Source organism: Hyperolius riggenbachi, chromosome 9, assembly GCF_040937935.1.
Source record: "Hyperolius riggenbachi isolate aHypRig1 chromosome 9, aHypRig1.pri, whole genome shotgun sequence".
NCBI lineage: Eukaryota > Metazoa > Chordata > Amphibia > Anura > Hyperoliidae > Hyperolius > Hyperolius riggenbachi.
In genome coordinates, this window is record NC_090654.1 from 38397187 (window position 1) to 38424172 (window position 26986).

General features: G+C 47.4%; 1 protein-coding gene across 1 annotated transcript; it reads right to left on the reverse strand.

The window, feature by feature from the left end:
- Nucleotides 1-2605: 2605 nt before the first annotated feature.
- On the reverse strand, nucleotides 2606-26904 carry LOC137532248 (complexin-3-like). The gene is made up of 4 exons (XM_068252547.1): nucleotides 26833-26904; nucleotides 13515-13750; nucleotides 9838-9925; nucleotides 2606-2906 (listed from the first exon to the last, which is right to left on the reverse strand). Exons 2-4 carry the CDS (start codon nucleotides 13676-13678, stop codon nucleotides 2700-2702), a joined length of 459 nt encoding a protein of 152 aa, XP_068108648.1. The 5' UTR covers nucleotides 13679-13750; nucleotides 26833-26904; the 3' UTR covers nucleotides 2606-2699.
- Nucleotides 26905-26986: the final 82 nt, after the last annotated feature.

A 26986-nucleotide genomic window follows, 5' to 3' on the forward strand; every position in this document is an offset into this window, starting at 1 on the left:
CAAATGTATGTGATTTCATGGGGGCAGCCATCCCTTTGGTTGAAAGGAGGTGACAGGGAGCATGAGACACAGTTCCAACTGTCCTGTGTCCTGATCACCCCGCCCAGCTGTGCGATAGGCTTCAAATCTCAAATTCTAAATAAAAACAAATTTGCGCCAAAACAGCAGAAGGAGCACAACTACATCAGAAATCCCATCATGCTTTGCACAGCATCAGGGGAAAAATGCCTGGGCAGTTTTCTTCTGTGCAGCTAAAAATGACGAGGCTTGGGGAAGAAAAACAAAGTGCTGATGCTGTGAAACTGTTAAAGACACACCAAGCCTTTTCAGTGCTGCTGAGTAGATTTTTAGTCTGGAGGTTCACTTTAAAGGGAACCTGAAGTGAGAAGGATATGGAGGCTGATATATGTATTTCCTCAGGCCAATACAAGTGCCGCAGTACCAATAGCCAATAGTATTGAGTGCCTTTACCTGGGTGCCTCTTTAAACTTATTGTGTGCTTTACACCCCCCATCCCAGAGCCGGATTAAGGCTAAATGGGGCCCTAAGCAAAGTAAGTGATTTGGGCCCCCCCCATCATGTCGTAACAGAATTAGAAGATGCAGCTGCACAGCAACATGCACACACCGGGACAGCCGAGCTACTGGTTGCTATGGACAACAGCCCACTTTCCTCTGTGGGTGCACAATGCAGGGAATAGCAGCGGCAAAATGCAGAGTGAGAGATGAATGGCTGGGACATTTGCACTCAGGGGCTGGGGCACCCCTGTGAAGAGGGCGCCAGATATCACAGCAGCAGCACTTTCCCACTGCATCTCCAGCCTGGCAATAGCAGAAAGCTCTGGACACCACCAAACCGGAAGCAGTTCCCCAGACAGAATTACATAAACACCCCCACCACTGAACAACCGATTTCCTCCAAAACTAGACAGCCACCATGCAGCCTCCATCCCAGTGAATACGATAGTCCAGCAGAGAAGGCAGCCGCAGCGTGGGAGAATGACAGCACCAGATGACTCACATTCACCTATTGCGATCCAAGCAATAGAGGTCCCGTCATCCGGAGCCCATCTGTCTCCTCTAGAGTGCTGCCGCTCTGTTACTACTACTATTACTACTTTCTACTTCCTGTCTGATCTGAGAATCAGGAAGTTCAGAGCGAGCGGCTGCACTGTAGAAGAGACAGATGGGTTTCAGATGACGGGATCTCTATCGCTTGGATCATGGATAGGTGAGTGAGCGTTTGCCATCTGCTGCTATCATTCTTGCTGCAGCTGTGGTTCTCTGTGGGAAGAGAGGGAGGGGTGGGCAGTGGCAGAGCGCACAGTAGCAGGAGGGGGACCTAGGAGGAGAGCCTGGCTCTGAAGACAATCAGCAGCGCACGGCATCATTTGACAAGACAAGACAAATAACATTTATATCGCGCTTTTCTCCTGGCGGACTCAAAGCGCCAGAGCTGCAGCCACTAGGACGCACCCTATAGGCAGTAGCAGTGTTAGAGAGACTTGCCTAAGGTCTCCTACTGAATAGGTGCTGGCTTACTGAACAGGCAAAGCCGAGATTCGAACCCTGGTCTCCTGTGTCAGAGGCAGAGCCCTTAAAGGGACTCCGAGCAGTGCCTGTGGGTATGGCTTTAAGCATACCCACAACTAATTATTTACATCCTCACACCTACCAGCATGATGTTTGTAATTATATCCCCCTGGGTTCCTTATATTTCATTGCATTGTGCTGAATCGAGCTGCCAACTTTGGAGAAAGGTCGTCCTGTGTAATACAATGTAACTATGGAAAGATGCATATCATTTTGAAGCTCTCTTTCTCCTCTTTCCAATGATAGATAAACTGCCACCCTGCGCCTTTTAGTTTTCGCTATTTTCGCGATTGAAATTGCAGTGACCGCAATTTCCATCACGAAAATAGCGAAAACTAAAAGGCATAGGGCGGCGGTTTATATATCATTGGAAAGAGGAGAAAGAGAGCTTTAAAATGATATGCATCTTTCCATAGTTACTGCACTGCTCGGAGTCCCTTTAACCATTATACCATCCGGCCACCGCTGACAGGATGGCGAGGGCTGGTTTATGTGCTGATAGGGCCCCTTTGACCCCAGGAGACTGCTTTTGTTGCCTGGTGGGTAATCCGGCCCTGCCCCATCCCATTGAGGTTGAAGGGGCTTCCCTTGGGGTCACATGGTGGATGCCACTGTGACATCCAGTTGTTTTTGACCTAAGAGAGCAACCATCTCCAGTCCCGTTGGGACACCCCGAGTGGAGTCGGGTTCATTGTCTCCACCTGCATCAAGTGGTTGGTTTCCCGTTGCATTCCAACGTTGTGAGTAGCTTCTTTTTTATTTTATACGCTATCCATTAGCTACTAACGTGCTGCGCTATTTGGGCTCCCCTTTTCTCTGTGTCTTTTTTCCTGACACCCCACCCTTCTATATACTCTGGTATAACCAGCTGTGCATCTTCTTCCTGCTCACTGCTCCTCCCGCATCCCCAGCTTCCAACTTCCTGACTGGTCATTTCTCTTCTGCCAACAACATTCAGTCAATGCAAAGTATATAGGCAGCTGCTTATATTTAAAGGCAATGAGAGACACATGTATGATTCAGCCACACAATGTATTTATAAGACATTTACAAGCATTGTACAGTTTATTCACAGTAGGAGGAGCCTGGGGAAGGATAGGGGAGGGGTTACATGAGGAGACAGCGGGATACTGGCGGAAGTGAAGCCATAGTGGTGCTGACTCCTGTCTCCAGGTTCTTATAGCTAATGAGGCGCACAAAGGAGACTTCTTCAGCAACTTCTTCTGCCTTTTCCTGCCGCATGATCGTCCGCAGATCCTTGGGTAGGCGAATGTTACTCCCGGCCTCCTTCAGGCGTTGCCGATCATCTGTGTTCTACAGCAGAGAGAAAGTGGAAGAGGTTATAAGACTGAGCACTAGTGGTGTTCATGTCTAGGAGAATTCATGGTGAAGCATGTGATTTGTTTGATCAGCTGATAGATTTGCAAAGCAAAGAGACTTACATATCTTTGTGATTTTAAATGTCTTTTTTGCAGCTTCCAGCATGCGGTTGACAGGTGAGTGGTTAGGGAGGGGACCGTGTGGGAGATGTGCCTACAAGGGGCATCCCTGAAAAACAATGCAATCTACGATTGCGTCCAACCGAAACCTCCCACCTGAATGCTAATTTATGCAATTCCTGCTTGATTTGGTACAGCAGGCAAAGGGTGTATAACAGTACACCTGATTGGCTGATTGGCGTCTGCTGACCAGATAGAGGCAGGAGATTACTGTAGCTGGGAGTTAGCAATTGTGTTTGTTGCAGTTGGCATTCAGTTTAGAGGTGGTGGGGTGAGTTCCCTGGAGGTGAGAGGTCCAGGGCTTGCCCACACTTCCCTCTAGGTATCGCATGGTGGTTTGGGGGCCCCAGCTAGTGAGAGAGACCTGGGGCCCCGGGCTGTCGTGCGGACCAATGTTTGTGATTTTAAATTTCTTTTTTTGCAGCTTCCAGCATGCGGTTGACAGGTGAGTGGTCAGGGAGGGGACCGTGTGGGAGATGTGCCTACACGGGGCGTCCCTGTAAACGATGCAATCTACGATTGCGTCCAACCGAAGCCTTCCACCTGAATGCTAATTTATGCAATTCCTGCTTGATTTGGTACAGCAGGCAAAGGGTGTATAACAGTACACCTGATTGGCTGATTGGCGTCTGCTGACGGGACGGCATCCCCGATCATCGGTATTCGCGCTGCTGGCCACAGTGCGCTGTCGTCCACCTGCCAGGGCTTTGGAGCGGTTGGCTGTACCGCTGACATGCGATCTATTCATTTTATTATATTTATTAAGTATAACTTTTAAATGCGATTAAAGTCACCCCTTGGTAATGCACTATAGAGCGCTCTATTTTTACCTAGATTTGCCATAGTTGCAGTAAAATACTTGTAATATCTACAAATGTATTACTATGTATTACTATGCTTAATACAAGTGTCAATATCGTTTTTTGTTATAGATAGTATTTTGCCATTTTATTACTGTTAATTCAACATATTTAGCACTTGATTTTCGTTTATAACTTAGAAATGCAAAATATTGTTTTAGATAAAAACGTATAATTTCGTCTATATCCCGTGCCCTTTTTTCCAGACGCCCTTTTTGCATGGACGCCTCCAGTGCTGGGTAGAGTCATCTGCCACTTTCTTATGTGATGAGAATAACCCATCATACATACACCCTTGACCTTTGATCTCTGACCTCAAAGCATAAAATAAATGAAAAATCCATCCGCAAGGGGGAGCTTCTCCTAATGGTTTGATACTTGACACTCTTACACGTCCTATACCCCCAGGCCCCATCAAACACTGATATGTCTTCTTAGTAAATTGGCACTTAAATTGAAATGAAACTCAAATGTCATCTTTAGTCTGAAGTATTAACTACTTTACCTTTAAAGTGTAACTGTCGGGCATAAAATCAAAAATCAATTCTTTATTTTTATCTGGTAAATAAGTAATAAGGATGCTAACCAGGCAATCCAAAAGTTAAAATCACTATTCCTTTTCTTGTTTATAAATGATTATTCCCCAGTTTACCTGATTCTTATTTGGTACGTTGCTGCACAAAGGAAGTTGCAGGGCATGCTGGGTTGTCTTTTTTTGCTTCTTTATTTCCCCTCAGACTTAACTAATGTACAGAAGCAAAAAAGGACAACCCAGCATGCCCTGCAACTTCCTTTGTGCGGCAACGTACCAAATAAGAGTCAGATAAACTGAGGAATGATCATTTATAAACAAGAAAAGTAATAGAGATTTTAACTTTTGGATTGCCTGGTTAGCATCCTCATTACTTGTTTACCAGATAAAAATAAAGAATTGATTTTTGATTTTATGCCGGACAGTTACACTTTAAGGGCTTTTCCCCTTAAACACCAGAGCAATTTTCATATTTCAGCGCTGCGTCCATTTATTTGCCAATAACTTTATCAATACTTATCACACTGAAATAATCTATACATTGTTTTTTTTTTCACCACAAATAAGGCTTTCTTTGGGTTCTACTTTTTGCTAAAAAAATATTTTCTTCTAAATGCATTTTAAAGGGGAACTGAAGAGAGAGGTATATGGAGGCTGTCATGTTTATTTCCTTTTAATCAATACCAGTTGCCTGGCAGCCCTGCTGGTCTATTTCTCTGCAGTAGTATCTGAATAAAACCAGAAACAAGCATGCAGCTAGTCTTGTCAGATCAGACTTATAAGTCTGAACCACTGAAACACCTGATCTGCTGCATGCTTGTTCAGGGGCTATGGCTAATAGTATTAGAGGCAGAGGATCAGCAGGGCTGCCAGGCAACTGGTATTGTCTAAAAGGAAATAAACATGACAGCCTCCATATACCTCTCTCTTCAGTTCCCCTTTAACGAGAATACTAAGAAAAAAAATTAATTATTTCTCAGTTTTCAGACATTATATTTTTATATTTTAATTAAAACCCCCAATTTTTATTTGCTCATTTGTTCTGGATATTACACCGTTCAACCCCTTCCAGACCGCCTAACGCCGATAGGCATCGGGAAGGTGGCTCTCCCCGGAACGCCTAACGCTGATCGGGGTCAAGTCCAGGAGGAGGAGATTAGCGGGGATCGTGCACGCCGATGCGCACCCATCCCCGCTTGAGTGACGGAGCTCTAATCTGTCAACAGTCTGCCAGCTGCTAGCAGACTAAAAAGGAAATAAATGGCTGTTTCTTTTCATTGTACAGCGCTGCGATCTAGTGCAGCGATGTACTGGGGACAGCCCTGTCACTTGGCAGTCCCCTTGAGGGAAAAGAAAAAGGCTGATGCCTATGAGAGACAATCCTGCTGATTGGCTGTTGGGGGGAGGGCAAAAAAACCCAAAACAAACTCAGTTAATTAAAAAAAGAAAAGAAAAGAAATTAAAAAAAAATACTGAGGGCAGCAGCGATCAGAGCCCACCAACAGAAAGTTCTGTTGGTGGACAGAAATGGGGGGAAGATGCATTTATGTGCCAAGTTGTATGGCCCTGCAGTGAGCTGCTAATGCTGTAGTGGCCTGAATTGTAAAAAATATCCTGGCTACTGGGAGGGGGGGTTGTTAAGCCTATGGTCTTGAAGTGGAAAAATTATGTCCCTATTAAAATGTATGTAATTTTTCCATTATGTGATACTGGGTACTCTAACAATAATGTAAGCCCTTATTTGCAAAAAAATAAAATAAAAAATAACAGTATAACAGTAATACACCCTCATAGCATACATATTTTAAAAGCTAAGTCCCTAACGTAACAAATTAGGTATTGTCTTCAATTTTTTTTTACAGTTGTATTATATGGGGGGCAGGGAGGGAGCATAATTAGTTAATGGGCTTAGGGTTATAGGGATAGGAAATGTATAATTAATTTTTTTTATTGTAATATTTTTTGGGCCACTAGATGTTCCCACACATTTTACAGTCTGGTTAGAACACAGCTCAGGCTGTGTTCTAGCCAACAGGAAATAACAGTGACTGTCTTTTACAAGGAAATGATTGTGATGCTTGTTGCAACAGCAATCATTTTAATTTAAAGAGACTCTGTATTAAAAAAAAAAAAGTCCCCTGGATGGTACTTACCTCAGGAGGTGGAAGCCTCAGGGTCCCAATGAGGCTTCCCCCATCCCTGTAGCTGCAGGGAATCCAGCGCTGGCTCCCCCGAATCCTCCCGCAATCCTCCTCCGACAAACCTGACAAGAGAGGATTTATTTACCTCTCCGGGATTCAGCGCAGACGCAGCAGCGGCTCTTTGTTTGGGCTAGGCGTACATAGCCAAACCCGATCGTATCCGCTCTACTGCGCAAACGCGAAAGGAATTGCGCGTGAGCAGTAGAGCAGATCGGTCGGGTTCGGCTATTTCCGCCTTAACCCAAAGGAAGAGCAGCTAGTGCGCTTGAACAGGATCGTGGAAGGTAAATATTTACATCGCCACACTTTGGGGGGCTGCAGCAGGAGATTGCTGGGACAAAGGAGGACGGGGGAAGACTTGTTAGGATCCAGAGGCTTCCCCCTCACGAGGTAAGTACCCCCAGGGAACATTTTTCTTAATACATGTTTTCTTTAAACAATTAGATTGGGTTTAGGAACATAAGTTCCTAATCCCCAATCTGTGCACAATTGCGGGGGGCCATGTGCATGCAGGGGGAGCAGGGGGCGCTCACAGACAGGGGCGAGGATCTACGTCCCTGGGAGCTCAGGAGGGATTTTTAGGGACGTAGATCCTCGTCCCGCAGGAGAGGAAGTGGTTTTTAAACACAGCATAAAACTAATAGCGAAAACATATATAAATGGTTTCCAAGTTACTGGAAAGAGTTAAAGGACAACTGAAGTGAAAGGGATATGGAGACTGCCATATTGGTTTCCTTTTAAGCAACACCAGTTGCCTGGCTGTCCTGCTGATCCTCTGCCTCTAATTCTTTTAGCCACAGACCCTGAACAAGCATGCAGCAGGTGTTTCTGACATTATTGTCAGATCTGATAAGATTAGCTGCATGCTTATTTCTGGTGTAATTCAGACACTACTGCTGCCAAATAGACCAGCAGGGCTGCCAGGCAACTGGTATTGTCTAAAAGGGAATACACATGGCAGCCTCCATATACTTCTTGCTTCAGGTTACCTTTAATAAACAAACTTTTCACTGACCAGGGTGAGTGGGACGTGCAGTGCTATCGACCAGAGGCCAGCCTGGCTGAGCGTTGTGTGAGGTGTCGGGGGGAGGGGGCATTTGGTCCGCTGTACACACATTCTAGGCAGAAGCGGTTGTTATCGGCCAAGTTTTATCTAGAGTATGTACAAGGCCTAAAGTACTCCTGAACCGGGGTAAAATCTGTTTAATAAAACCCATGGTGAGTTAGATTACCTTTACAGAAGTGGCAGTGCGCGTAGCAGTAGGGTGATCAGAAGTTGCGACCGCATTTGGGCCAGAGGGGCCCCGAGGAGCCCTCCCCCAACCACAGTATTAGCTCTCTATTGGTCCTGTGCTGGCAGAGCCAGTGTTTTCCAGCACCCAAGGCTGAGACACTAAAGTGCGCCCCTCCATCCCTTCCACCCCAGCTGTCACACAGCTATTAGACTAGGAAGCACCCCAGGGCCTCCGACACCTTAATCTCGAGTTATCTGGCATGCAGTCACTGCCATGTATTCCCTTTCTTATTTCTCTCTGCTTCAAACACAATAGGAGAATGATAACTGAATGAGTTGTGCGCCCCCTCCTACACTGCGCCCTGAGGCTGGAGCCTCTCTCACCTCTGCCTCGGCCCTGTGTGCTGGCAATAATCACTTCTATAGACGCTAAGTAGTAGTAATGATCAATCTGTTCCCCTGTAAAACTTGCACTGGGGCCCACAGCTCCTTAGCTACGCCACTTAGAAATGGCCTGGTTCTGCTCATTGTCGTCTGGTCCCTCCCGTTCCCTGTTGTGCCACTTCTGTAAAGGTAATCTAGCTTACCATGTGGTTTATTTAAAATATTTCACCCCAGCTCAGGGGTACTTTAAGCCCTGTACACATACTACTAAATGAAACTTGGCTGATAACAACCACCTCTGCCAGGAATCAAGCATGGGTACAGCGGCCCCCGGTGCAAACCCCCCCGCCACCCCCCCCCCCCCCTCCCCTCCTCAACCAGCGCTCAACCTGGAGGATTGATTCGGCTGATCTCTGGCTGATAGCATTGTGCACCCCTCTCACCCCAGTCCCTGCACACCCCTCAGTTGACCCTCACCCCCCACATAGCAACAACAAAAAAGTTGCTAGCCTGCAGGTTAAGAGACCAAACCTTTAAAAACATTGTTTGGTCATTCATAGTTTGGAGAGTCTGTTATGTGTGGCGGGGAGCACACTAGGCAGTGCATTTTTTAATTTTTTGCTGCATTTTTTTATGCGTTTACATTTTTTTTGTTGTGTTTTTATTATTTTTCCCTAATCAATGGAGTAAAATACAGTGTCATATTTGTATTTAAAAGAAAACGCATCAAAAACGCCTATAAAAATGCAATGCTCTGCGTCTCCGTTGAGACACATTACATGCATGTTACATGCGTTTTTGAAAATAATGCAGCAAGTTGTGCGTTTTCAAAAAACCACACTGTAAATGCACATATGTGTGTTTTTACACGTGGCCCATAGACTTTCATTAGCGGCACAAACGCTAGAGTTTTCCGCAATGCTAGCCTCTGAGTTCAGTGACTGGAAATGGACAGACAGTTCAGGATCCACTGGCTGGTGGTAGAGATGGTCCGTGAGATGCCAATAATTCTGACTTTCATGGAATAAATTGCAAACTGCGAACCTCGGAATTGGACCAGTCAACATCAGCAGGAAGGACAGTTGACCAAACTGTACACCATTTGCCTGCAAGTCAGAATTTGCATCTTAAAATGGACCTGAACTCAGAACTTCCTCTCTGCTCTAAAAGATACTCAACAGCATAATAACCTTTAAAGAAAAACATTTCTGTGTTACAGCTGATACAAGTCGGACAATAAATCTGTCTACTTCCTGCTTTCATGGAAGCAGATACATTATTAACACCCTGTGCTTTCAAATGACCTCTCTGCCATGGCAGTCAGCTGACACAGGGGAGAGAGTTGTGATTGGTCACAGATGAGGAGGAATTAGACAGGCTAAACTCTCTAAATACATGCAGGGTGCATTTCTCTATATTTTCCTTCTGTCCTTTGCAAGGGTTCAGGTCCACTTAAGTGACTCTCTGTAGCCAGCAGAACTATCAATACACAATCTCAAGGTCAGTTCCTATTGGTTGCCATATTCTATACTTACCTTTGCCAGGTTGTATTTTTGCCGGAAGTGCTCTCGCATCACCGCCCTCTCTGCCTTCTGCTGGGCAAACAGCGAGGTACGCCGTGACCTGCACAAGAGATTAAACGCCATTAAAATGAGCTTGAAGTGAGAGGGATGGATGGGGAAGCTGCCATATTTATTTCCTTTAGAACAATACCAGTGGTCTGGCTGTCCTGCTGATCTCTTTGGCTGCAGTAGTGAGAAGACATAACATTTAGCTCGCACTTTTCTCCTGGGGGACTTACCTCCTCGCGACCGCCTAACGCCAATTGGCAGTCACAAGGTGGCAGCCCCAGGGCCCCCTAACGGACGATTGGCGTCAAGTCCTGGGGCGGGGTTTCGCAGGGGATCACGCGTGCCAATGTACGCTCATCCCCGCTTGAATGCCGCTGGGAGACTATTAGACAGCAAAACCGCTGACTATGTACATTGTACAGTGCTGTGATCTACGGCAGCACTGTATTGGGGACAGCCGTGACACTCGGCTGTCCACCTGGGAGACTCAGAGAACGATCGGCTCTCATAGGCTGTTGTCTACGAGAGCCGATCGCTGTGATTGGCTGCCGGGGGGAGGGAAAACAAGGAAAAAAATATTGCTTTTTATTAAAATAAAAACAGCAAATAAATGTATATAAAAAAGACAGCCTGCAGCAGTGATCAGAGCCCACCAACAGAAATTTGGGCTGAAAATCTACTAAAATGTAGTGCTCTGCAGCTAGAGCACCAATTTGTAAAAAATATCCTGGTCACTAGGGGGGTTTAAGCCTATGGAAGTTAAAGAGCTTCAGAGTTGCAGCCACTTAGGGCGCACTCCACAGGCAACCAAGAGCATTAGGGAGCCTTGCCCAAAGACTCCTTAGGGCTGGTTCTGAACAAGCAGGGGCAGCATCTTGCTTAGACGAAGTTAAAGAAAACCTGTACTGAAAATGAAAAGTCAAAATAACCACACACAAGTCATACTTACCTGCTGCGTAGTCTTCTTATCAATCTCTTTTTCCTCTCCTGCGTCCTGTTTGTCCACAGTGACTAATGGAATTCTCTGTCCTCCATTTTGAAAATGGCCATTACCCCATAACAGCTTCCTGGTCAGCACACAATTAAACTGTAATATCGACCACTTGAGCCATAGGGAAACATGGACACATCAGTTCTCCTCTCAGCTGTAACTGACAGCAACTGATATATAACTGACAGCAACTGATATATTTCAATTCTGACAAAATGTTGTCAGAACTAGAAGGGATCATTGTCAGAAGAAAATGGTGAGCTTCTGAGAGGAACTGATGGCAAGGTAGTAATGTAATGTTGATTTGAAGTTACCTCATGTGTTAATTTTAAATAATTTTACTCAGTACAGGTTCTCTTTAAGTGCTTTTCTGCTACCAAGCAGAAAGGCATTTGGCAACCTTCGGCAGCACAACTTGTCGTATGCGACGAGCATAGCCGATCCTGGACACTGCATGTAGCGTTCAAGAAAAAAGAGAGATGACAGGATCGAGCAAAGCATTTTGGGGGAACTACGGGAAAAGCTGGTGATGTTTAAAAATTGCTGACCTTTTATTTGAATGGACAGCGCTTGAGTGGCGAATGCCCCAACTGCCACATTTACCGGTAATATAGCGTAGTATGGATACAGAGGCGCCAAAAGGATAAAAGAATCTAAAAAGTTTAAAACATGAGGAGGCAGTGATGGATTTATCTCCTCCAAGCAGACACAAAAATTGCCAATGTGTTTGTCAAATACAACAAGTTTATTTACATACTCTGGGGGACAATGCAACGCGTTTCGCAGGTTTGATCCCGCTTCATCAGGCAATAACAATGGAGCAATGGCATATGTGGTCAGTAGTAGTGGTCAGTAGAAGAGCCAGGCACCTTTGTATCCATACTACGCTATATTAAACGTGGCAGTTGGGGCATTCGCCACTCAAGCGCTGTCCATTCAAATAAATGGTCAGCAATTTGTAAACATCGGTACCAGATTTTCCCGTACTTCCCCCAAAATGCTGTGCTTCATCCTGTCATCTCTCTTTTTTGCTTTCCTACAGAGGTGCCTCTCTCTTCTACTGACCACATATGCTATTGCTCCATTGTTATTGCCTGATGAAGCAGAATCAAACCTGCGAAACGTGTTGCATTGTCCCCCAGAGTATGTAAATAAACTTGTTGTATTTGACAAACACATTGGCAATTTTTGTGTCTGCTTGGAGGAGGTTAAGTCCACCACTGCCTCCTCATGTTTTAAACTTTTTAGATTCTTTTATCCTTTTGGCGCCTCTGTATCCATACTATGCTACATTAAGTCCACCCTTGGTGGAGGGCTGTTACACCCTTTTTTCCTCATCTACGGAGAGCAACGTCTTATTCCTGAGTGGGGTCAGGCCTAATCTCCCCACCTGCCTAGACAGTGGTTGCCTTTGAGGTAACCCTGCTTTGTGAGCAGGGGCATAGCAATAGGGGGTGCAGAGGTTGCGATGGCATCGGGGCCCTTGGGCCAGAGGGGCCCCGTAGGGCCCTCCCTGAACTGCAGTATTAGCTCCCTATTGGTCCTGTGCTGGTGATAATCACTTCTATAGATACTTTGAATAGTGGTAATTATTAACAAACTGTTCCCCATCTCCTTCTTGCACCTCTGACACTGTAGTTGCCATTGGCAGATTTTGGTGCAACATATTAATTGTTATGTATAGAGTGCTTGAGGGGCCCCATTGTAAAACTTGCATCGGGGCCCACAGCTCCTTAGCTACGCCACTGTTTGTGAGTATAGCTTATTACTCTATCATACTTCATTTCACATACCAGTACAAACTACACTATATTTGGCTCTTGGTGTCCCTACTCTGTGTTCTGTTTTGCATGCCACTTGTAATGCTTGCGTGAAACGGGGTGCTGTCTGTCAGCACCCTTGTGGCCACGCTCAATGCCCTCATCACACAGAGACGTGCTTGCTCCCCCAACCACTCCCCCCCCCCCACTCCTACGTCCCAGCGTGCATGCTCCAATGTAGTTAGCAGTCTGTGCTGTGGAGACGTGCTGGCAGCTGTGTGGTGACGGCATTGAGCGTGGCCATAAGAGGGCTGAACGGACATACTGTGCATGCGTGGGGCAATATGTCCGTGACATAGTTTTCCTGAGTCGTCTGGGTTGGCCATTGGGACGGGGCTTGCTACAGGAGAAGGGCAAGTGACGGAGGGGAACGGAAGGTGCGGTAAGTATCTACTATAACGCCTCGCACATAACACATGTCCATTTTACCAGAGTGCTCCAGCTCTGGGGTCCTTTAAGGGATTGTAGGGCCTGCCAGAACTGGCAGCTGCCTAAAGTACATAAATGTCTGCAGGGTGAGTCACTCTTTATGAGTTTGTGCAACAGTCTGATTGCAAACTGCAGGTGAGGGGGTGAGATCTGCACTAAGGAAGAACTCAGGTTTCTACATTCCCTACATGTAAAGAAAATAGGGGCATGTGGCACATCCACAAGTGTGGATACTGCACTAAGAATAACATAAATTTATGGACTCGTTCATACATTTTTTTTTTAAACCCTCCAGAGGAACTGACAATGGTGTTCCTGATACCCCTGAATGCTATAATATGATATAGCAGGTGATAGTTGACATTTGTGTGTGTGGTATAGCCCATGTCCCTCGGACTCACATGTCAGGTTGTGGCACTTTGCGGTGCTGTTCATCAGAACTCCACCTTCGTGTAATTCTCTTGGAATCTTGGGGGGGCCGCAGGTCCTGGGGGACCGCCCCTGAGGTGCAGCATGACTTGCTCTTCACTGGGGCCCCAAATAGGGACTTTACCATGGAAGCCATGTGTGATGATGATGATGATGATGTCACTGGTCAGAAGTCATCACGAGTTGAGAGAATCCATGTAGGTCTCATCTGATAGAATCAGACACAAATGACAATCGCAAGTTGCCAAGATACAGAAGACACAGGCCCTGCATGAAGCTATGATTAGAACATAGGAGTTGCAGTCAGGTGACATAGAGCCTGATAGGAGGGCTGAAGCAGAGGGGAGACACAGAACTGGTACACAGTAATGATTTGGAAGGGGAGTTGTAGTCAGGTGACAAAATAGTTGGACGGGAAAAGCAAAGGAGACATAAGGATGGTGCCTGATGGGAGTGGCAGAACAGAGGACAGGCACAAGGCCATCACTGGAGGTGTAGTCAGGTGACATGATGCCTGACGGGAGCGGCAGAACAGAGGACAGGCACAAGGACATCATTGGAGGTGTAGTCAGTTGACATGGTGCCTGATGGGAGCGGCAGAACAGAGGACAGGCACAAGGCCATCATTGAAGGTGTAGTCAGTTGACATGGTGCCTGATGGGAGCGGCAGAACAGAGGAGGTGTAGTAAGGTGACATGGTACCTGATGGGAGCAGCAGAACAGAGGACAGGCACAAGGCCTCATTGGAGGTGTAGTCAGGTGACATGGTGCCTGATGGTAGCGGTAGAACAGAGGACAGGCACAAGGCCATTATTAGAGGTGTAGTCAGGTGACATGGTGCCTGATGGGAGAGGTAGAATAGAGGACAGGCACAAGGCCATCATTGGAGGTGTAGTCAGGTGGCATGGTGCCTGATGGGAGAGGCAGAACAGAGGACAGGCACAAGGCCATCATTGGAGGTGTAGTCAGGTGACATGATGCCTAATGGGAGAGGCAGAACAGAGGACAGGCACAAGGCCATCACTGGAGGTGTAGTCAGGTTACATGGTGCCTGATGGGAGTGGCAGAACAGAGAACAGGCACAAGGCCATCATTGGAGGTGTAGTCGTAGTCAGGTGACATGGTGCCTGATGGGAGCGGCAGAACAGAGGACAGGCACAAAGCCATCATTGGAGGTGTAGTCAGGTGACATGATGCCTGATGGGAGCGGCAGAACAGAGGACAGGCACAAGGCCTCATTGGAGGTGTAGTCAGGTGACATGGTGCCTAATGGGAGAGGTATAACAGAGGACAGGCACAAGGCCATCATTGGAGGTGTAGTCAGGTGACATGGTGCCTAATGGGAGAGGTATAACAGAGGACAGGCACAAGGCCATCATTGGAGGTGTAGTAAGGTGACATGGTACCTGATGGGAGCAGCAGAACAGAGGACAGGCACAAGGCCATCATTGGAGGTGTAGTCAGGTGACATGGTGCCTGATGGGAGAGGTGGAACAGAGGACAGGCACAAAGCCATCATTGGAGGTGTAGTCAGGTGGCGTGGTGCCTGATGGGAGAGGTAGAACAGAGGACAGGCACAAGGCCATCATTGAAGGTGTAGTCAGGTGGCGTGGTGCCTGATGGGAGAGGTAGAACAGAGGACAGGCACTAGGCCATCATTGGAGGTGTAGTCAGGTGGCGTGGTGCCTGATGGGAGAGGTAGAACAGAGGACAGGCACAAGGCCATCATTGAAGGTGTAGTCAGGTGACATGGTGCCTGATGGGAGAGGTAGAACAGAGGACAGGCACAAGGCCATCATTGGAGGTGTAGTCAGGTGACATGGTGCCTGATGGGAGAGGTGGAACAGAGGACAAGAAGAAAGTCATCATTGGACGTGTATTCAGGTGACGACATAGTGCCCCTCGTGTGTAAGTAGGAGAAGCAGCAATCCATCTCACCTCATCAATGGCTCCAGCGGTGTACATAGACCTCTCGTCTCCTGCACGGCTCCCCTAGTGATAGCTTCTGCTGATTGCGTCATCAGCAGAAGCTGACACTAGGGGAGCTGATCAGGAGAGGAGAGGTCTGTGTACACCGCTGAAGCCATTGATGAGGTGAGCCGCACTGTCGCTTCTCCTACTTACACACGGGGGGGGGGGGGGGGCTGCAGAGAAGGCTACATGAAAGAGCGGGAGACACACGGGGATACAGGAGGAAAAACAGGGGACACAGGAGGCCACATTGGGAACGGAGGAGGCAAAACAGGGACACAGTAGGCAAAATGGGGGACAGAGGAGGCAGGACGGGGACACAGGAGGCAAAATGGGGGGACAGAGGAGGCAGAACGGGGACACAGGAGGCCACACTGGGACAGAGGAGGCAGAACGGTGACACAGGAGGCCACACTGGGGACAGAGGAGGCAGAACGGGGACACAGGAGGCCACACTGGGGATAGAGGAGGCAGAACGGGGACAGAGGGAGGCAGAACGGGGCCACAGGAGGCCACACTGGGGACAGAGGAGGCAGAACGGGGACACAGGAGGCCACACTGGGGACAGAGGGGGACACAGTAATTGAGGGAGAACATCTACAAGACGCTGCTGGACTACTGGACTGTGAGGACGCACCAAGTTTAGTATCTATTTTCTTCTCTAGTTCTTGCGCTTTAAACCTACCGTTGGTGTGTCTTATAGCCTGGAGCGTCTTATACAGCGGCCCAATTCGGATATATATATTTACCTCTTTTTATAGCACAGTTATCTTCAGCATTAAGATACAAGCTGATTCGCCGCATCCCCACAGCAGAGCAAGGTATCTATCCCCCTGAAATACCGGGGGCCAAATTCCACGACTTTCAAAGTCACAGATTTTTGCTGCCCAGGGGAGGCAGAGCTGTGCGCAGTAGCCTCTGCCTCTAATCCAGTCAATCTGCTGTGGCGATATGGCGAATCAGCTTGTATCTTAATGCTGAAGATAACCGCGATAAAAAGAGGTAAAAATATAGACTTCAGGTTCTCTTTAAGCAGTCTCTCCACATTCTGCACACACAATATTGTCATTTTTTTAAATGAGCTAAATCTGTTGCTAAAGCTCATGCCATACTTCAAGCACTATGAGATTTACGCAAATTGTGCCCTCTGCTGGCTTGTGTATGTATTTTTATTATTGAGTTTTTTATCTAGTACTGACATCAACTTTAGCTCTTTACAGACTACAGTCATATCACTGACTGTCCTCAGAGGAGCTCACAATCTAATCCTACCATTGTCATAGTCTAATGTCCTACCATATTATTATTATGTATTTATATAGCACTGACATCTTCTGCAGCACTTTACAGAGTACATAGTCCTGTCACTGACTGTCCTCAGAGGGGCTCACAGTCTAATCTTACCATAGTCATAGTCTTATGTCCTATCATGTTATAATTATATATTTATATAGCACTGACATCTTCTGAAGCACATTAGGGAGTACATAGTCATGTCACTGACTGTCCTCAGAGGAGCCCACAATCTAATCTCTACCATAGTCATAGTCTTGTCTTTATTATGGATTTATATAGCAATGGCATCTTCTGAAGCACTTTACAGCGTACACAGTCATGTCACTGACTGTCCTCAGAGGAGCTCACAATCCAATCCTACCATAGTATTATGTCCTACCATGTTATCATTATGTATTTATATAGCAATTACATCTCCTGCAGCACATTACAGAGTACATAGTCATGTCACTGACTGTCCTCCGCAGATCTCACAATCTAATCCTACCACAGTCATAGTCTAATGTCCCACCATATTATTATTACCCATCACAAGAGCACTGCGATTTACATGTATATCATGGTGCTCATTTTTCATTAGCGTGCTTCATTTTTTTCCCCGAACGCAATAGCCGGCTTGCACAATTCTCAGTGCAAATGCGTTTCGTTCTTGACAGCTTCACGGCGCAAAAGCAGCAAATGGAAATTGAGGCCTGCGCGAATGCAATGCAGCGGGATTGGGCTTGCGATCACGCTAGTAGTGGAAAAGGCCCTTACAAAGAAACTTTTCCATGTACACTGTCCCATATCTGCAACATTTCAACATTAATAGCACCTGGGGAATCATTGTTTGCTAGCTCTGAGGTACCCCCATCCTGCAGGTGTCACCCCAGGCATCTGCTGGCTTGTCTATGCCTAAAAATGGCAATGCATAGGTTACACATCACTGAGTCATCTGTATACCACTCAATCCCCAAACGGTCACTGGCCAAAAAAACAGGGCGGATTTGCACTCTTTAACCGCCCTAGGCCACTGTCACCAGCCGCCCCCCTTCAGTATAGGTAGTGAGATGACTCCTCCCCCTTCCCTCTAGTATATGTAGCCTGATGACCCCCCAGTATAGGTAGCCAGATGACTCCTCCCCCTTTCCTCTAGTATATGTAGCCAGATGACTCCTCCCCCTTTCTTTCCAGTATAGGTTGCCATATGACTACCTTAATCCCTCCTTTTCCCCCACCCCCTTTCAGTATAGGTAGTTAGCTTGCCTTCACACTGCAGCAGGCATCAGTGTCACTCATTTCTCTGCTCATCTCCAGTGCAGAAGCTTCCTCTTCCTTTCCGTCTCCAATGCTGTCCAAGTCCATAGCCGCCGTCCACAATGCAAACGTGCAAAGAGAGCAAGGTGGCTGCTGGCACAGGCGGCTAGCAGCAGAGGTACCGAGGTCAGGTGCTCGCCTGATCTCCCTGCATTGCTGCATTTGCAAGCTTACAAATGCTGCACCAGTTTAGTCTGCTGCTATGGTGCCCTTGCTCCTGTGGTGCCCTAGGCCATGGCTTCGGTGGCCTTGGCCTAAATCCGCCCCTGCCAAAAAACAATCTGCATGTGTGTGTGTGTAACAGGTTGGGCAGGGTAGAGATAGGGCAAGCACCAAAGTCTGTCTTCCTAATATGCCCAAGCACATTATTTGTTAAAGGTTGTTACTATTTGGATTAAAGGCGATAGCAGCAATCATATAATGAAGTGTACATTTTCTTGAAGAATGCAATCCAGCTCAGCCTGTTAGTTCCCTTGAAGCTTTTCCAGGTCTTTGCAATTACTTGCTTGGAAGCCGTGAAGATTAAGAGATTAGTCCTGTACTGCTCATTTGTGCATTCTTCAGCATTCTGGAACGTTTCTCAGGGCTGTTTTCTAAATTCCTTCCCAGTAGTTGTATATGTTACGGCCAAAACCAGAAATCGGCCAATTCTAGAATTGGCCGGCCGTTTCTAGAACTGGCCGATTTGATGTCGGCCAAAGTCCAAAATGCTGGGAATTTCTGGCATTGGCCGGCCAGTTCTAGAAATGACCAAAGTCAGTCGGCCAAAGTCCAAAACGCAGCTGCTCTGCTGTGGACAGTCAGGTGAGAGGGGGAAGCTTTGCTGGGCACTATGCATGGATGGAGGGGGGGCTTTGCATGGCTGTGGGGATTTGCTGGGCACTTTGCATGGCTGGGGGGATTTGGTGGGCGCTTTGCATGGCTAGGGAGGGGAATTTGCTGGGCGTTTTGCATGGCTGGGGGGAGGGAATTTGCTGGGCGCTTTGCATCGCGGGGGGAGGAAATTTGCTGGGCGCTTTGCATCGCGGGGGGGGGGGGGGGGGGATCATTTGCAGAGTGCTTTGCATGGCTGGGAAGGGGGGGAATTTGCAGAGTGCTTTGCATGGCTGGGAGGGGGGGGGGGGGTTGCAGAGTGCTTCGCATGGCTGGTGGTGGTGGGGGGAGGAATGTTGCTGGGGCGCTTTGCATGGCTGGGGGGGGGGGATTTGCTAGGTTGCTTTGCATGACTGGGGGGGGGGGATATGCTGAGCGCTTTGCATGGCTGGGGTAGTTTTGCTTGAGCGCTTTGCATGCCTGGGTGCTTTGCACGGCAGGGGGGGATTTGTAGTGAGCTTTGCATGGCTGGAGCAGGGGGGGGGCAGCCTGCGCTATTTCCTATTTGCAGACCTCAGATCAGAGCGGCGGAGAGAAGCAGAGCAGCGCGCACACTACCCGCTCTGACCCATACACTTCACATGCGGAAGTGAGCAATGACGTCACTTCAGCATGGAAGTGTATGCGTCTTGCAGGTAGCGTGTGCGGCGCTGCTCTGCTCCTCTCCGATCGGGTCGTCCTGATGTGAGGTCTGCATAGCGGGGGAGGAGAGGTGAGCGGCACTTTCGGGACTTGGCCGGCCACACTTAGCCAGAATGCGTTCTGGCCGGCCAAAGTCCGTAGGGAAAGTTTATTTTGAACATTGGCCGCATGAGCCGGCCACTTCTAAATTTGACCGGCCAAGAACCCGAAGTGGCCAGACTTCGGGTTCTGGCCGTAACATATACACCATTTGGTGTATTTTGCCCACAAATGGCTTCACCTTTTGGTAGTCCCACCAGATGGAGTGTCAGATATGAAAGTGCTCAGGATCAAAATCACATACATACCTCAGGATCCTACTGAGGCTTCCCTCGCTGATAAAAAGCCCCCCTACCCCCCCCCCCCCCCCCCCCCGCTCTCCACGTTGGGGCCGCACAGCTCTTCCTCACGGGTTGCCCTCATCCTTTAAATACTGGCAGTCTGGCACATATGAATTATACATGCCTTGCGGCAAGTTAGATGCAGTTTAGGCACTGATTATGAGCGAGTAGCCTCAGAACCTGTATAACTTAGATGTGCTGGTATTAAAGGGATGTGGTGGCAACCCTGCTTCTTCCTGATGCAGGACCACGCAGTAGCCACACGAGCCCGCCTGCGCAGTAGCCACGCGGCTCTGGTGTAATGCGCATAATGACTGGGTTGGCTATTGCGTTGCCACGCCGGAGCAGGAATAGCTGCGCGGACCCCGTTAGGATTAGCGGCAATGCATTGTTGCTAATGTTCTGGGGAGCTGCACTCAGCAAACGGGGCACAACACAGCAGGGAGGGAAGCCTCGATAGGATCTTGAGGCTTTCCTCTCTTTAGGTATCTGATGTTGTGTACCTGAGCTTTGGCTTCCTGAACACCATGCTAGATTAAAATCAGCTGAGGTAGCTGATAGTGACCGCTTCAGCTGATAATCCCGGCATGTGTACAGTGGCCCCAGTCCCCCCGCCTGGCCAGCTTTCTGCCAGGTGGATCAACTTGCTCAATTGACGACCGATACCATAGTTTGTGCCACTCGACCACCCAATGGGTGACATCATTTTGGTTGTTCCGTCGTCCCCTCCTTTCCCCCACATAGCAACAGAAGGCACTGTCAACTGTACAGCCTCGGCCCAGCGATGTTGCCCAAGGGATCAGGTCCTGAACTCCATTGACCGACAAAACTCAAGAGTGTGTATGGTCCTTCATAGAGTATGTAGGTTAGCCTCAGTTCTCCTTGATCCTACAGAACTTCTCAATACAAACCAACCTGCCTTGGTTCCTCTTGAATCTCATAGTTATCCCCAGTTTCTCGCCTCCATTTTCTTTAAAGATTATAGAAATGCCCCTAATTCTGAGATCTTTAGATAACTTCAAATGTTAACAAATTCATCAAGGCACAGGTCTCCCCAGCTATCAGTGACCTGTTTTGAAGGATGTTATGATCACTCATGTAGCACTTTCTGATCTCAGATAAGTTATTATAATCCTACTTGCTTCAGGCTACTACTTATTTAATATTATTTATTGAATTTATAAAAGCGCCAACATATTACACAGCGCTGGACATAAGTTTAGGTTCCAGACATATTTAGGGGTGGACATACAGCAATATGACAATACAGGAATACAAGAAAACCAGATCACACACATAGTATGAGTACAAGGTAATGCTTAGTCAGTCACTGGATGGAGCATGGAGATTAGGCAAGTTAAAGTTCACTCAGATGCATAGCATGGGTTCACAGTAATGGAGGTGCATGATCAGGTAGGACACAAAAGGAGGAGGACCCTGCCCAACAGGCTTACAATCTAGAGGGAGAGGTAAGGACACGAATGGTAGGGGACCAGAATTCAGCTGTAGGTTTAGAGCACTTGTGAGGGGAAGTAGGCCAGAGTGAAAAGGGTGAGTTTTGAGGGCTTTCTTGAAGATGTTGAAGGAGGGGGCTGCCCTAATGGGTGGAGGTAGGGAGTTCCATAGTGTTGGAGCAGCTCTTGAGAAGTCCTGGAGGCGTGCATGGTACTGGGTGAGGCGGGGGGTGGTTAGGCGAAGTTCATTGGAAGAGCGGAGTGAGCGCTAAGTGTGTACTTCTAAATAAGATCGGAAATGTAGGTTGGACAGGTTTTGTGGACAGATTTGTAGGTCAGACACAGTATCTTGAATCTGATTCTGGACTGGATAGGAAGCCAGTGGAGGGATTCTAGGAGGGGATCTGCCGTGGTGGAGCGATGGGAGCAGTGGATAATTCTGGCTGCCGCATTCATGATGGACTGCAGTGGGGCTGTTCGGGTCATAGGAGACCAGACAGCAGGGCATTGCAGTAGTCAAGGCGGGAAATTATGAGGGCATGGATGAGGAGTTTTGGTGGTGGCAGAGGTCAGGAAAGGGCGAATCTTACAGATGTTACGAAGGTGGAAGTTGCAGGACTTTGTGAGGTTTTGGATGTGGGAAGGGAAGGAGAGTGCGGAGTCCAGGGTGACACCCAGACAGCGGGCTTGAGAGGTAGGGCGAATGGTAGTGTGGTTAACAGTAACATGCACATCTGGGAGGTTCGTGCATGGCCGTGGTGGGAAGATCATAAATTCCGTTTTGTCTAGATTTAGTTTCAGGAACCTAGCGGACATCCAGGAGGAGATGGCTGATAGGCAGGAGGAGACCTTGTCCATGGTAGTGGTGGATATCTCAGGGGTGTGGAGGTAGACCTGGGTGTCATCTGTATACAGATGATAGTTAAAACCCATGGAGGAGATAACCTTGCCAATGGAGGATGTGTATAGGGTGAACAGTAGGGGGCCAAGGTCCGAACCTTGGGGGACTCCCACCGAGAGGTGGTTGGGGGTGGACGAGGACTCATTGAAGGCGGTCGTGAAGGAGCGGTTGGAGAGGTAGGATGAAAGCCAGGACAGGGCGAGATCGTGAATGCCTAAGGACTGGAGGAGTAGGGGATGATCTACTGTGTCAAAAGCTGCTGACAGGTCAAGGAGGAGGAGAATGGAGTATTTACCTTCAGCTTTAGCTAAGGCAAGGTCGTTGACCACTTTGGTGAGAGCAGTTTCGGTTGAGTGGGCAGGCCGAAATCCAGATTGGAGTGGGTCTAGCAGTGAGTTGGCATTGAGGTACTGGGTCAGGCGTTTGTGAACCAGACGCTCAAGGAGATTTGAGGCAAAGGGGAGGAGGGAGATAGGACGGTAGTTGGAGGGTAGCGAGGGGTCGAGGGAGGGCTTCTTGAGCAGGGGTAGTACAGTGGCCTGCTTGAAGTCTGAGGGGAAGGTGCCTGTGGATAGGGAGAGGTTAAACAGGGTAGTGAGGACTGGGGCCAATTCCGTGAAGTGAGGCTGGAGTAAATCAGAAGGGATGGGGTCAAGGGGGGAAGTAGTGGTATGGGAAGTCTGCAGTAGGTGGTTGACTTCCTCGGTGGTAGTAGGAGTGAAGGATGTGAGGGGAGGATAGGGTGGAGGAGGAGCTGGTTGGGAGGGGGTGGGAGGTGAAGATTGGAGATTGGATATTTCCTGGCGGATGGAGACAATTTTGTTGGTGAAGTGGGTGGCTAAATCTGTGACAGAGAGGGAGGAAACGGAGGGGGGGGGTTAAGCAGGGAGTTGAAAGTGGCAAAAAGACGCTGGGGGTTGGAAGCTTGTGCTCCGATGAGCTTGGTAAAGTATTCCTGCTTCGCATGAGCAAGGGCAGTGTGGAACTGCAGCAGGTTGGTTTTGTACTGTAGGAAATCCTGGTTAAGTCTAGTTTTTCTCCATTTCCGTTTAGTGGCGCATGTTTTCCTCTGGAGGTTGCGAGTATGGGTAGTGCGCCAGGGCTGGGGGTTAGGGGTCGGTTGCGGCGAAATATTGGTGGAGCAGCTTTCTCTAGGGCTGATGAGAGAGTTTGGCGATACTGAGCTGCAGCAAGATTAGGACAGGTTAGGGTGGGGAGAGTGGAGGAGAGGGCATGGAGGGGGTCAGCAAGGACACTAGGGTTGAGCTTGCGTAGGTCTCGCTGCCATCGACCAGGTGAGTGGGTGGGTAATTTGGAGGTGCCTTCCGTGAGGAGGTTAAAGGTGAGAAGGTGATGTTCTGAGGGTGGAAAGGGTGCGATGTCAAGGTCTGCAATGGTGGTGGATTTAGTGAAAATAAGGTCGAGAGTGTGACCTATGTAATAGAGCAGAGGTGTCAAAACTTTTTAGGCCAAGGGCCATATCACCATTCCTGAGAGTGCTAGGGGCAGATCTCAGCAGCTGTTACTGCTGCTGGCACAGTGGCAGCTGCTAATTAGTGGCTGTTACTGCTGCTGGCACAGTGGCAGCTGCTAATCAGTGGCTGTTACTGCTGCTGGCACAGTGGCAGCTGCTAATCAGTGGCTGTTACTGCTGTTGGCATAGTGGTAGCTGCTACTCAGTGGCTGTTACTGCTACAGTGGAGGCTGTTAACCTACAGGTGAGTAAAGAAGGAGGCAGAGCGGCAACAGAAGATGGCCCCTGAATACAGGACCACAGCTACAGCCTGCAGGCCACATGGAATTAACTGTAGAGCTTCAGGGGCCACCAGAAAAGGCTACGTGAGCTGCCTGCCATAGAGACTTGCTAGTCTTCTCGCAGTCCCTTCATCCCACCGACGTGCCCTGGTCGATCGAATACCTCTTTGTACTCCTTGGGCAGCCTCAGAGGTACTCGAGTCCCTGAGTGCTTCAGAAGACAGCACATCCATACTGCCCATGAGCAAACTCAGACTCACGTGTGTGCAGTATGGATGTGCTTGTCTCTGGAAGCACTCAGGGTCGTGAGTACTTCCAAAAGCTGCCCGAGATGGGATAAAGTATTCGACCTAGCAGGTGGAAGAACTTCCCTGGGGGAAGGCCACTGGAACAATGGGATTGACCAAGGAACAGGAAGGCTCTATGCTATCCAAAGCATTCCCTCTCCATAGAAATATTTTTTTTTTTTATTCACTTCAGGATCATTTTAAAAGGAACCCGAGGTGTGAGGCCCATGGAAGCTGCTATATTTATTTCCTTTTAATCAGTTAACGACAAACTGACTTATTAAAACGTCCTGTTTGCCGCTGTTAACAGCAACAGGATGTTTTAATAAGTCACCCGGGTCACCGCGAACTAGGATTGGGAAAGAGGAGGTCCTCTACCCAATCGCAATGCTTGGAATGAATGGACGTGACCGCGAACAGTGGCCACGTCTATTCATAAAACAGGAAAAAGTTACAGCATAGTTAAAAGTAAAAAAAAAGTGATCACTTCCTATTACGGGAGAGTGCTCACCAGCTCCACCTTTTTGCCAAAAAGTAAAATTACACACACATTACAATACTAATACATATCACAATATTAATAAAATTAACTTACACCCCCCAGCCCCCCCCCCCCCCCCCCCCCCATAGAAAAACACTTGTAAAAAAAAAAATCAGTTTAAAAAAAATACATAAATAGTAGGACCTCAGCTTTTTTGGTTATTTTATGAGGGAAAATTACTTTAACTTTATTACATAGGGGCTTGTAATTATAGACCGGACTTAAAAAAAGACAAGACCGAAAAATAACACCTATATTTCAAAATAATATATTGTCGCCATACATTGTGATAGGGACATAATTTAAACAGTTTAATAATCGGGACAACTGGGCAAATAATATGTGTTGGTTTTATCCACAGGGGAACATTTAATTTTAAAACTATAATGGCCAGAAACTGAGAAATAATTATTTTTTTTCCATTATTTTCTTCTTTTTCCCGTTAAAACACATTTAGAATAAAAAAAATCTTAATAAAATGTACTACCCACAGAAACGAGATATAGATCGTTTTGTTGTGATACATAGTAATAAAGTTATTAGGGAATAAAAGGGAGGAGCACTGACAGGTGAAAATTGCTCTGGTCCGTCAGGGTAAAAACCCTTGGGAGTGAACTGGTTAAACAATACTAGTTGCCTGTCAGTCCTGCTGATCTTTCTGGTCAGTAGGGTCTAATTCACTCACATGAAATAAGCATGCAGCTAATCTTGTCAGATTTGGCATCTGATCTGCATGCTTGTTCAGGGTCTATGGCTTAAAGTATTAGTGGCAGAGAATCAGCAGGACAGCCAGGCAATGTGCATTATTTAAAAGGAAATAAACATGTCAACCTCCATATCCCTCTCACCTCAGGTTCTCTTTAAGGAAGAACTTATTTCTCTCAGACATTAACTAGTTATAAATTGTATCAAATTTGTTCACCATTCTACCACCAGAAGTTTGCCAAGAACCTTCATTCCAGAAGTAAAAGCCTCCATGGGATCTCCAGTGGTGTAGCAATAGGGGGTGCAGAGTTAGCGACCGCATCGGGGCCCTTGGGCTATAGGGGCCCACCCCTCAAACACAGTATTAGCTTTTTAATGGTCCTATGCTTGTAATAATCACTACTATAGTTGATTTGAATAGTAGTGATCATTAACACACTTTTTCCCATCCCCTTCTTGCACCTCTGACACTGTGGTTGACCTTGATTGGTTTTGGTGTGTTGTATGAATTGTTATCTATAGCATGTTTGGGGGGCCCCAGTGCTAAACTTGCAGCGGGGCCCACGGCTTCTTAGCTACGCCACTGGGGATCTCCATGTGGAAAAAAATGTCAGCACTAAATAAATACATAATAACCCCCCACCGCTGAACCTGAACTTTGCATGGGGCTAATCAGATTTGGTAGGTTAATGACCGATTGTCAGCCATTGTCAGCAAATAATCTGTTTCTTAATCTAAAATGCCCCTAAATTTCTGTCCTGCCCAGGGGAACATCTTTTTCACTTATAAAATCAAATCAACACACAATTTGGTTAGGGATGCTAAAAAAATAAAATGAAAGATGGAGTTATGACTAAGTAGTTGTAGCCAGGTGACATGGGGGTGGTGGATAAATACGAGGCATGAAGAAGAGACGGCATCCAGAATTGGTCCATATGCAAAATTATGAATATGCTTCCAGGGATTACAAGTTGTGTTCTGTGCGGGACAATGTTTTGTGTCCACCCTCTGGACTGTTCTACCCGCAATGACAAATCAGAAATCACCATTCAAGGTCATCAGACAGATAAGTTGTCTCTTGTAGCATATGTTACCAATGATGAAAATAAGTGGTCTCCCTTGTTGGGCTGCTGCCACCCACCTATAACACACTACATAAGATAAGGAAAACATTTTTTGCATAACTCACCTATGTGACCGTCTCCATGCTTTACCAGACCAGCTAGAGACTTACTGATCAGATAAAGCTTCATAATAATCCTATCAAGTGGGATTAGGACACATCACAATCCCCATTTATTTATATACCTGTGACAATGAACACAAGCTCAACTCAGGATTAA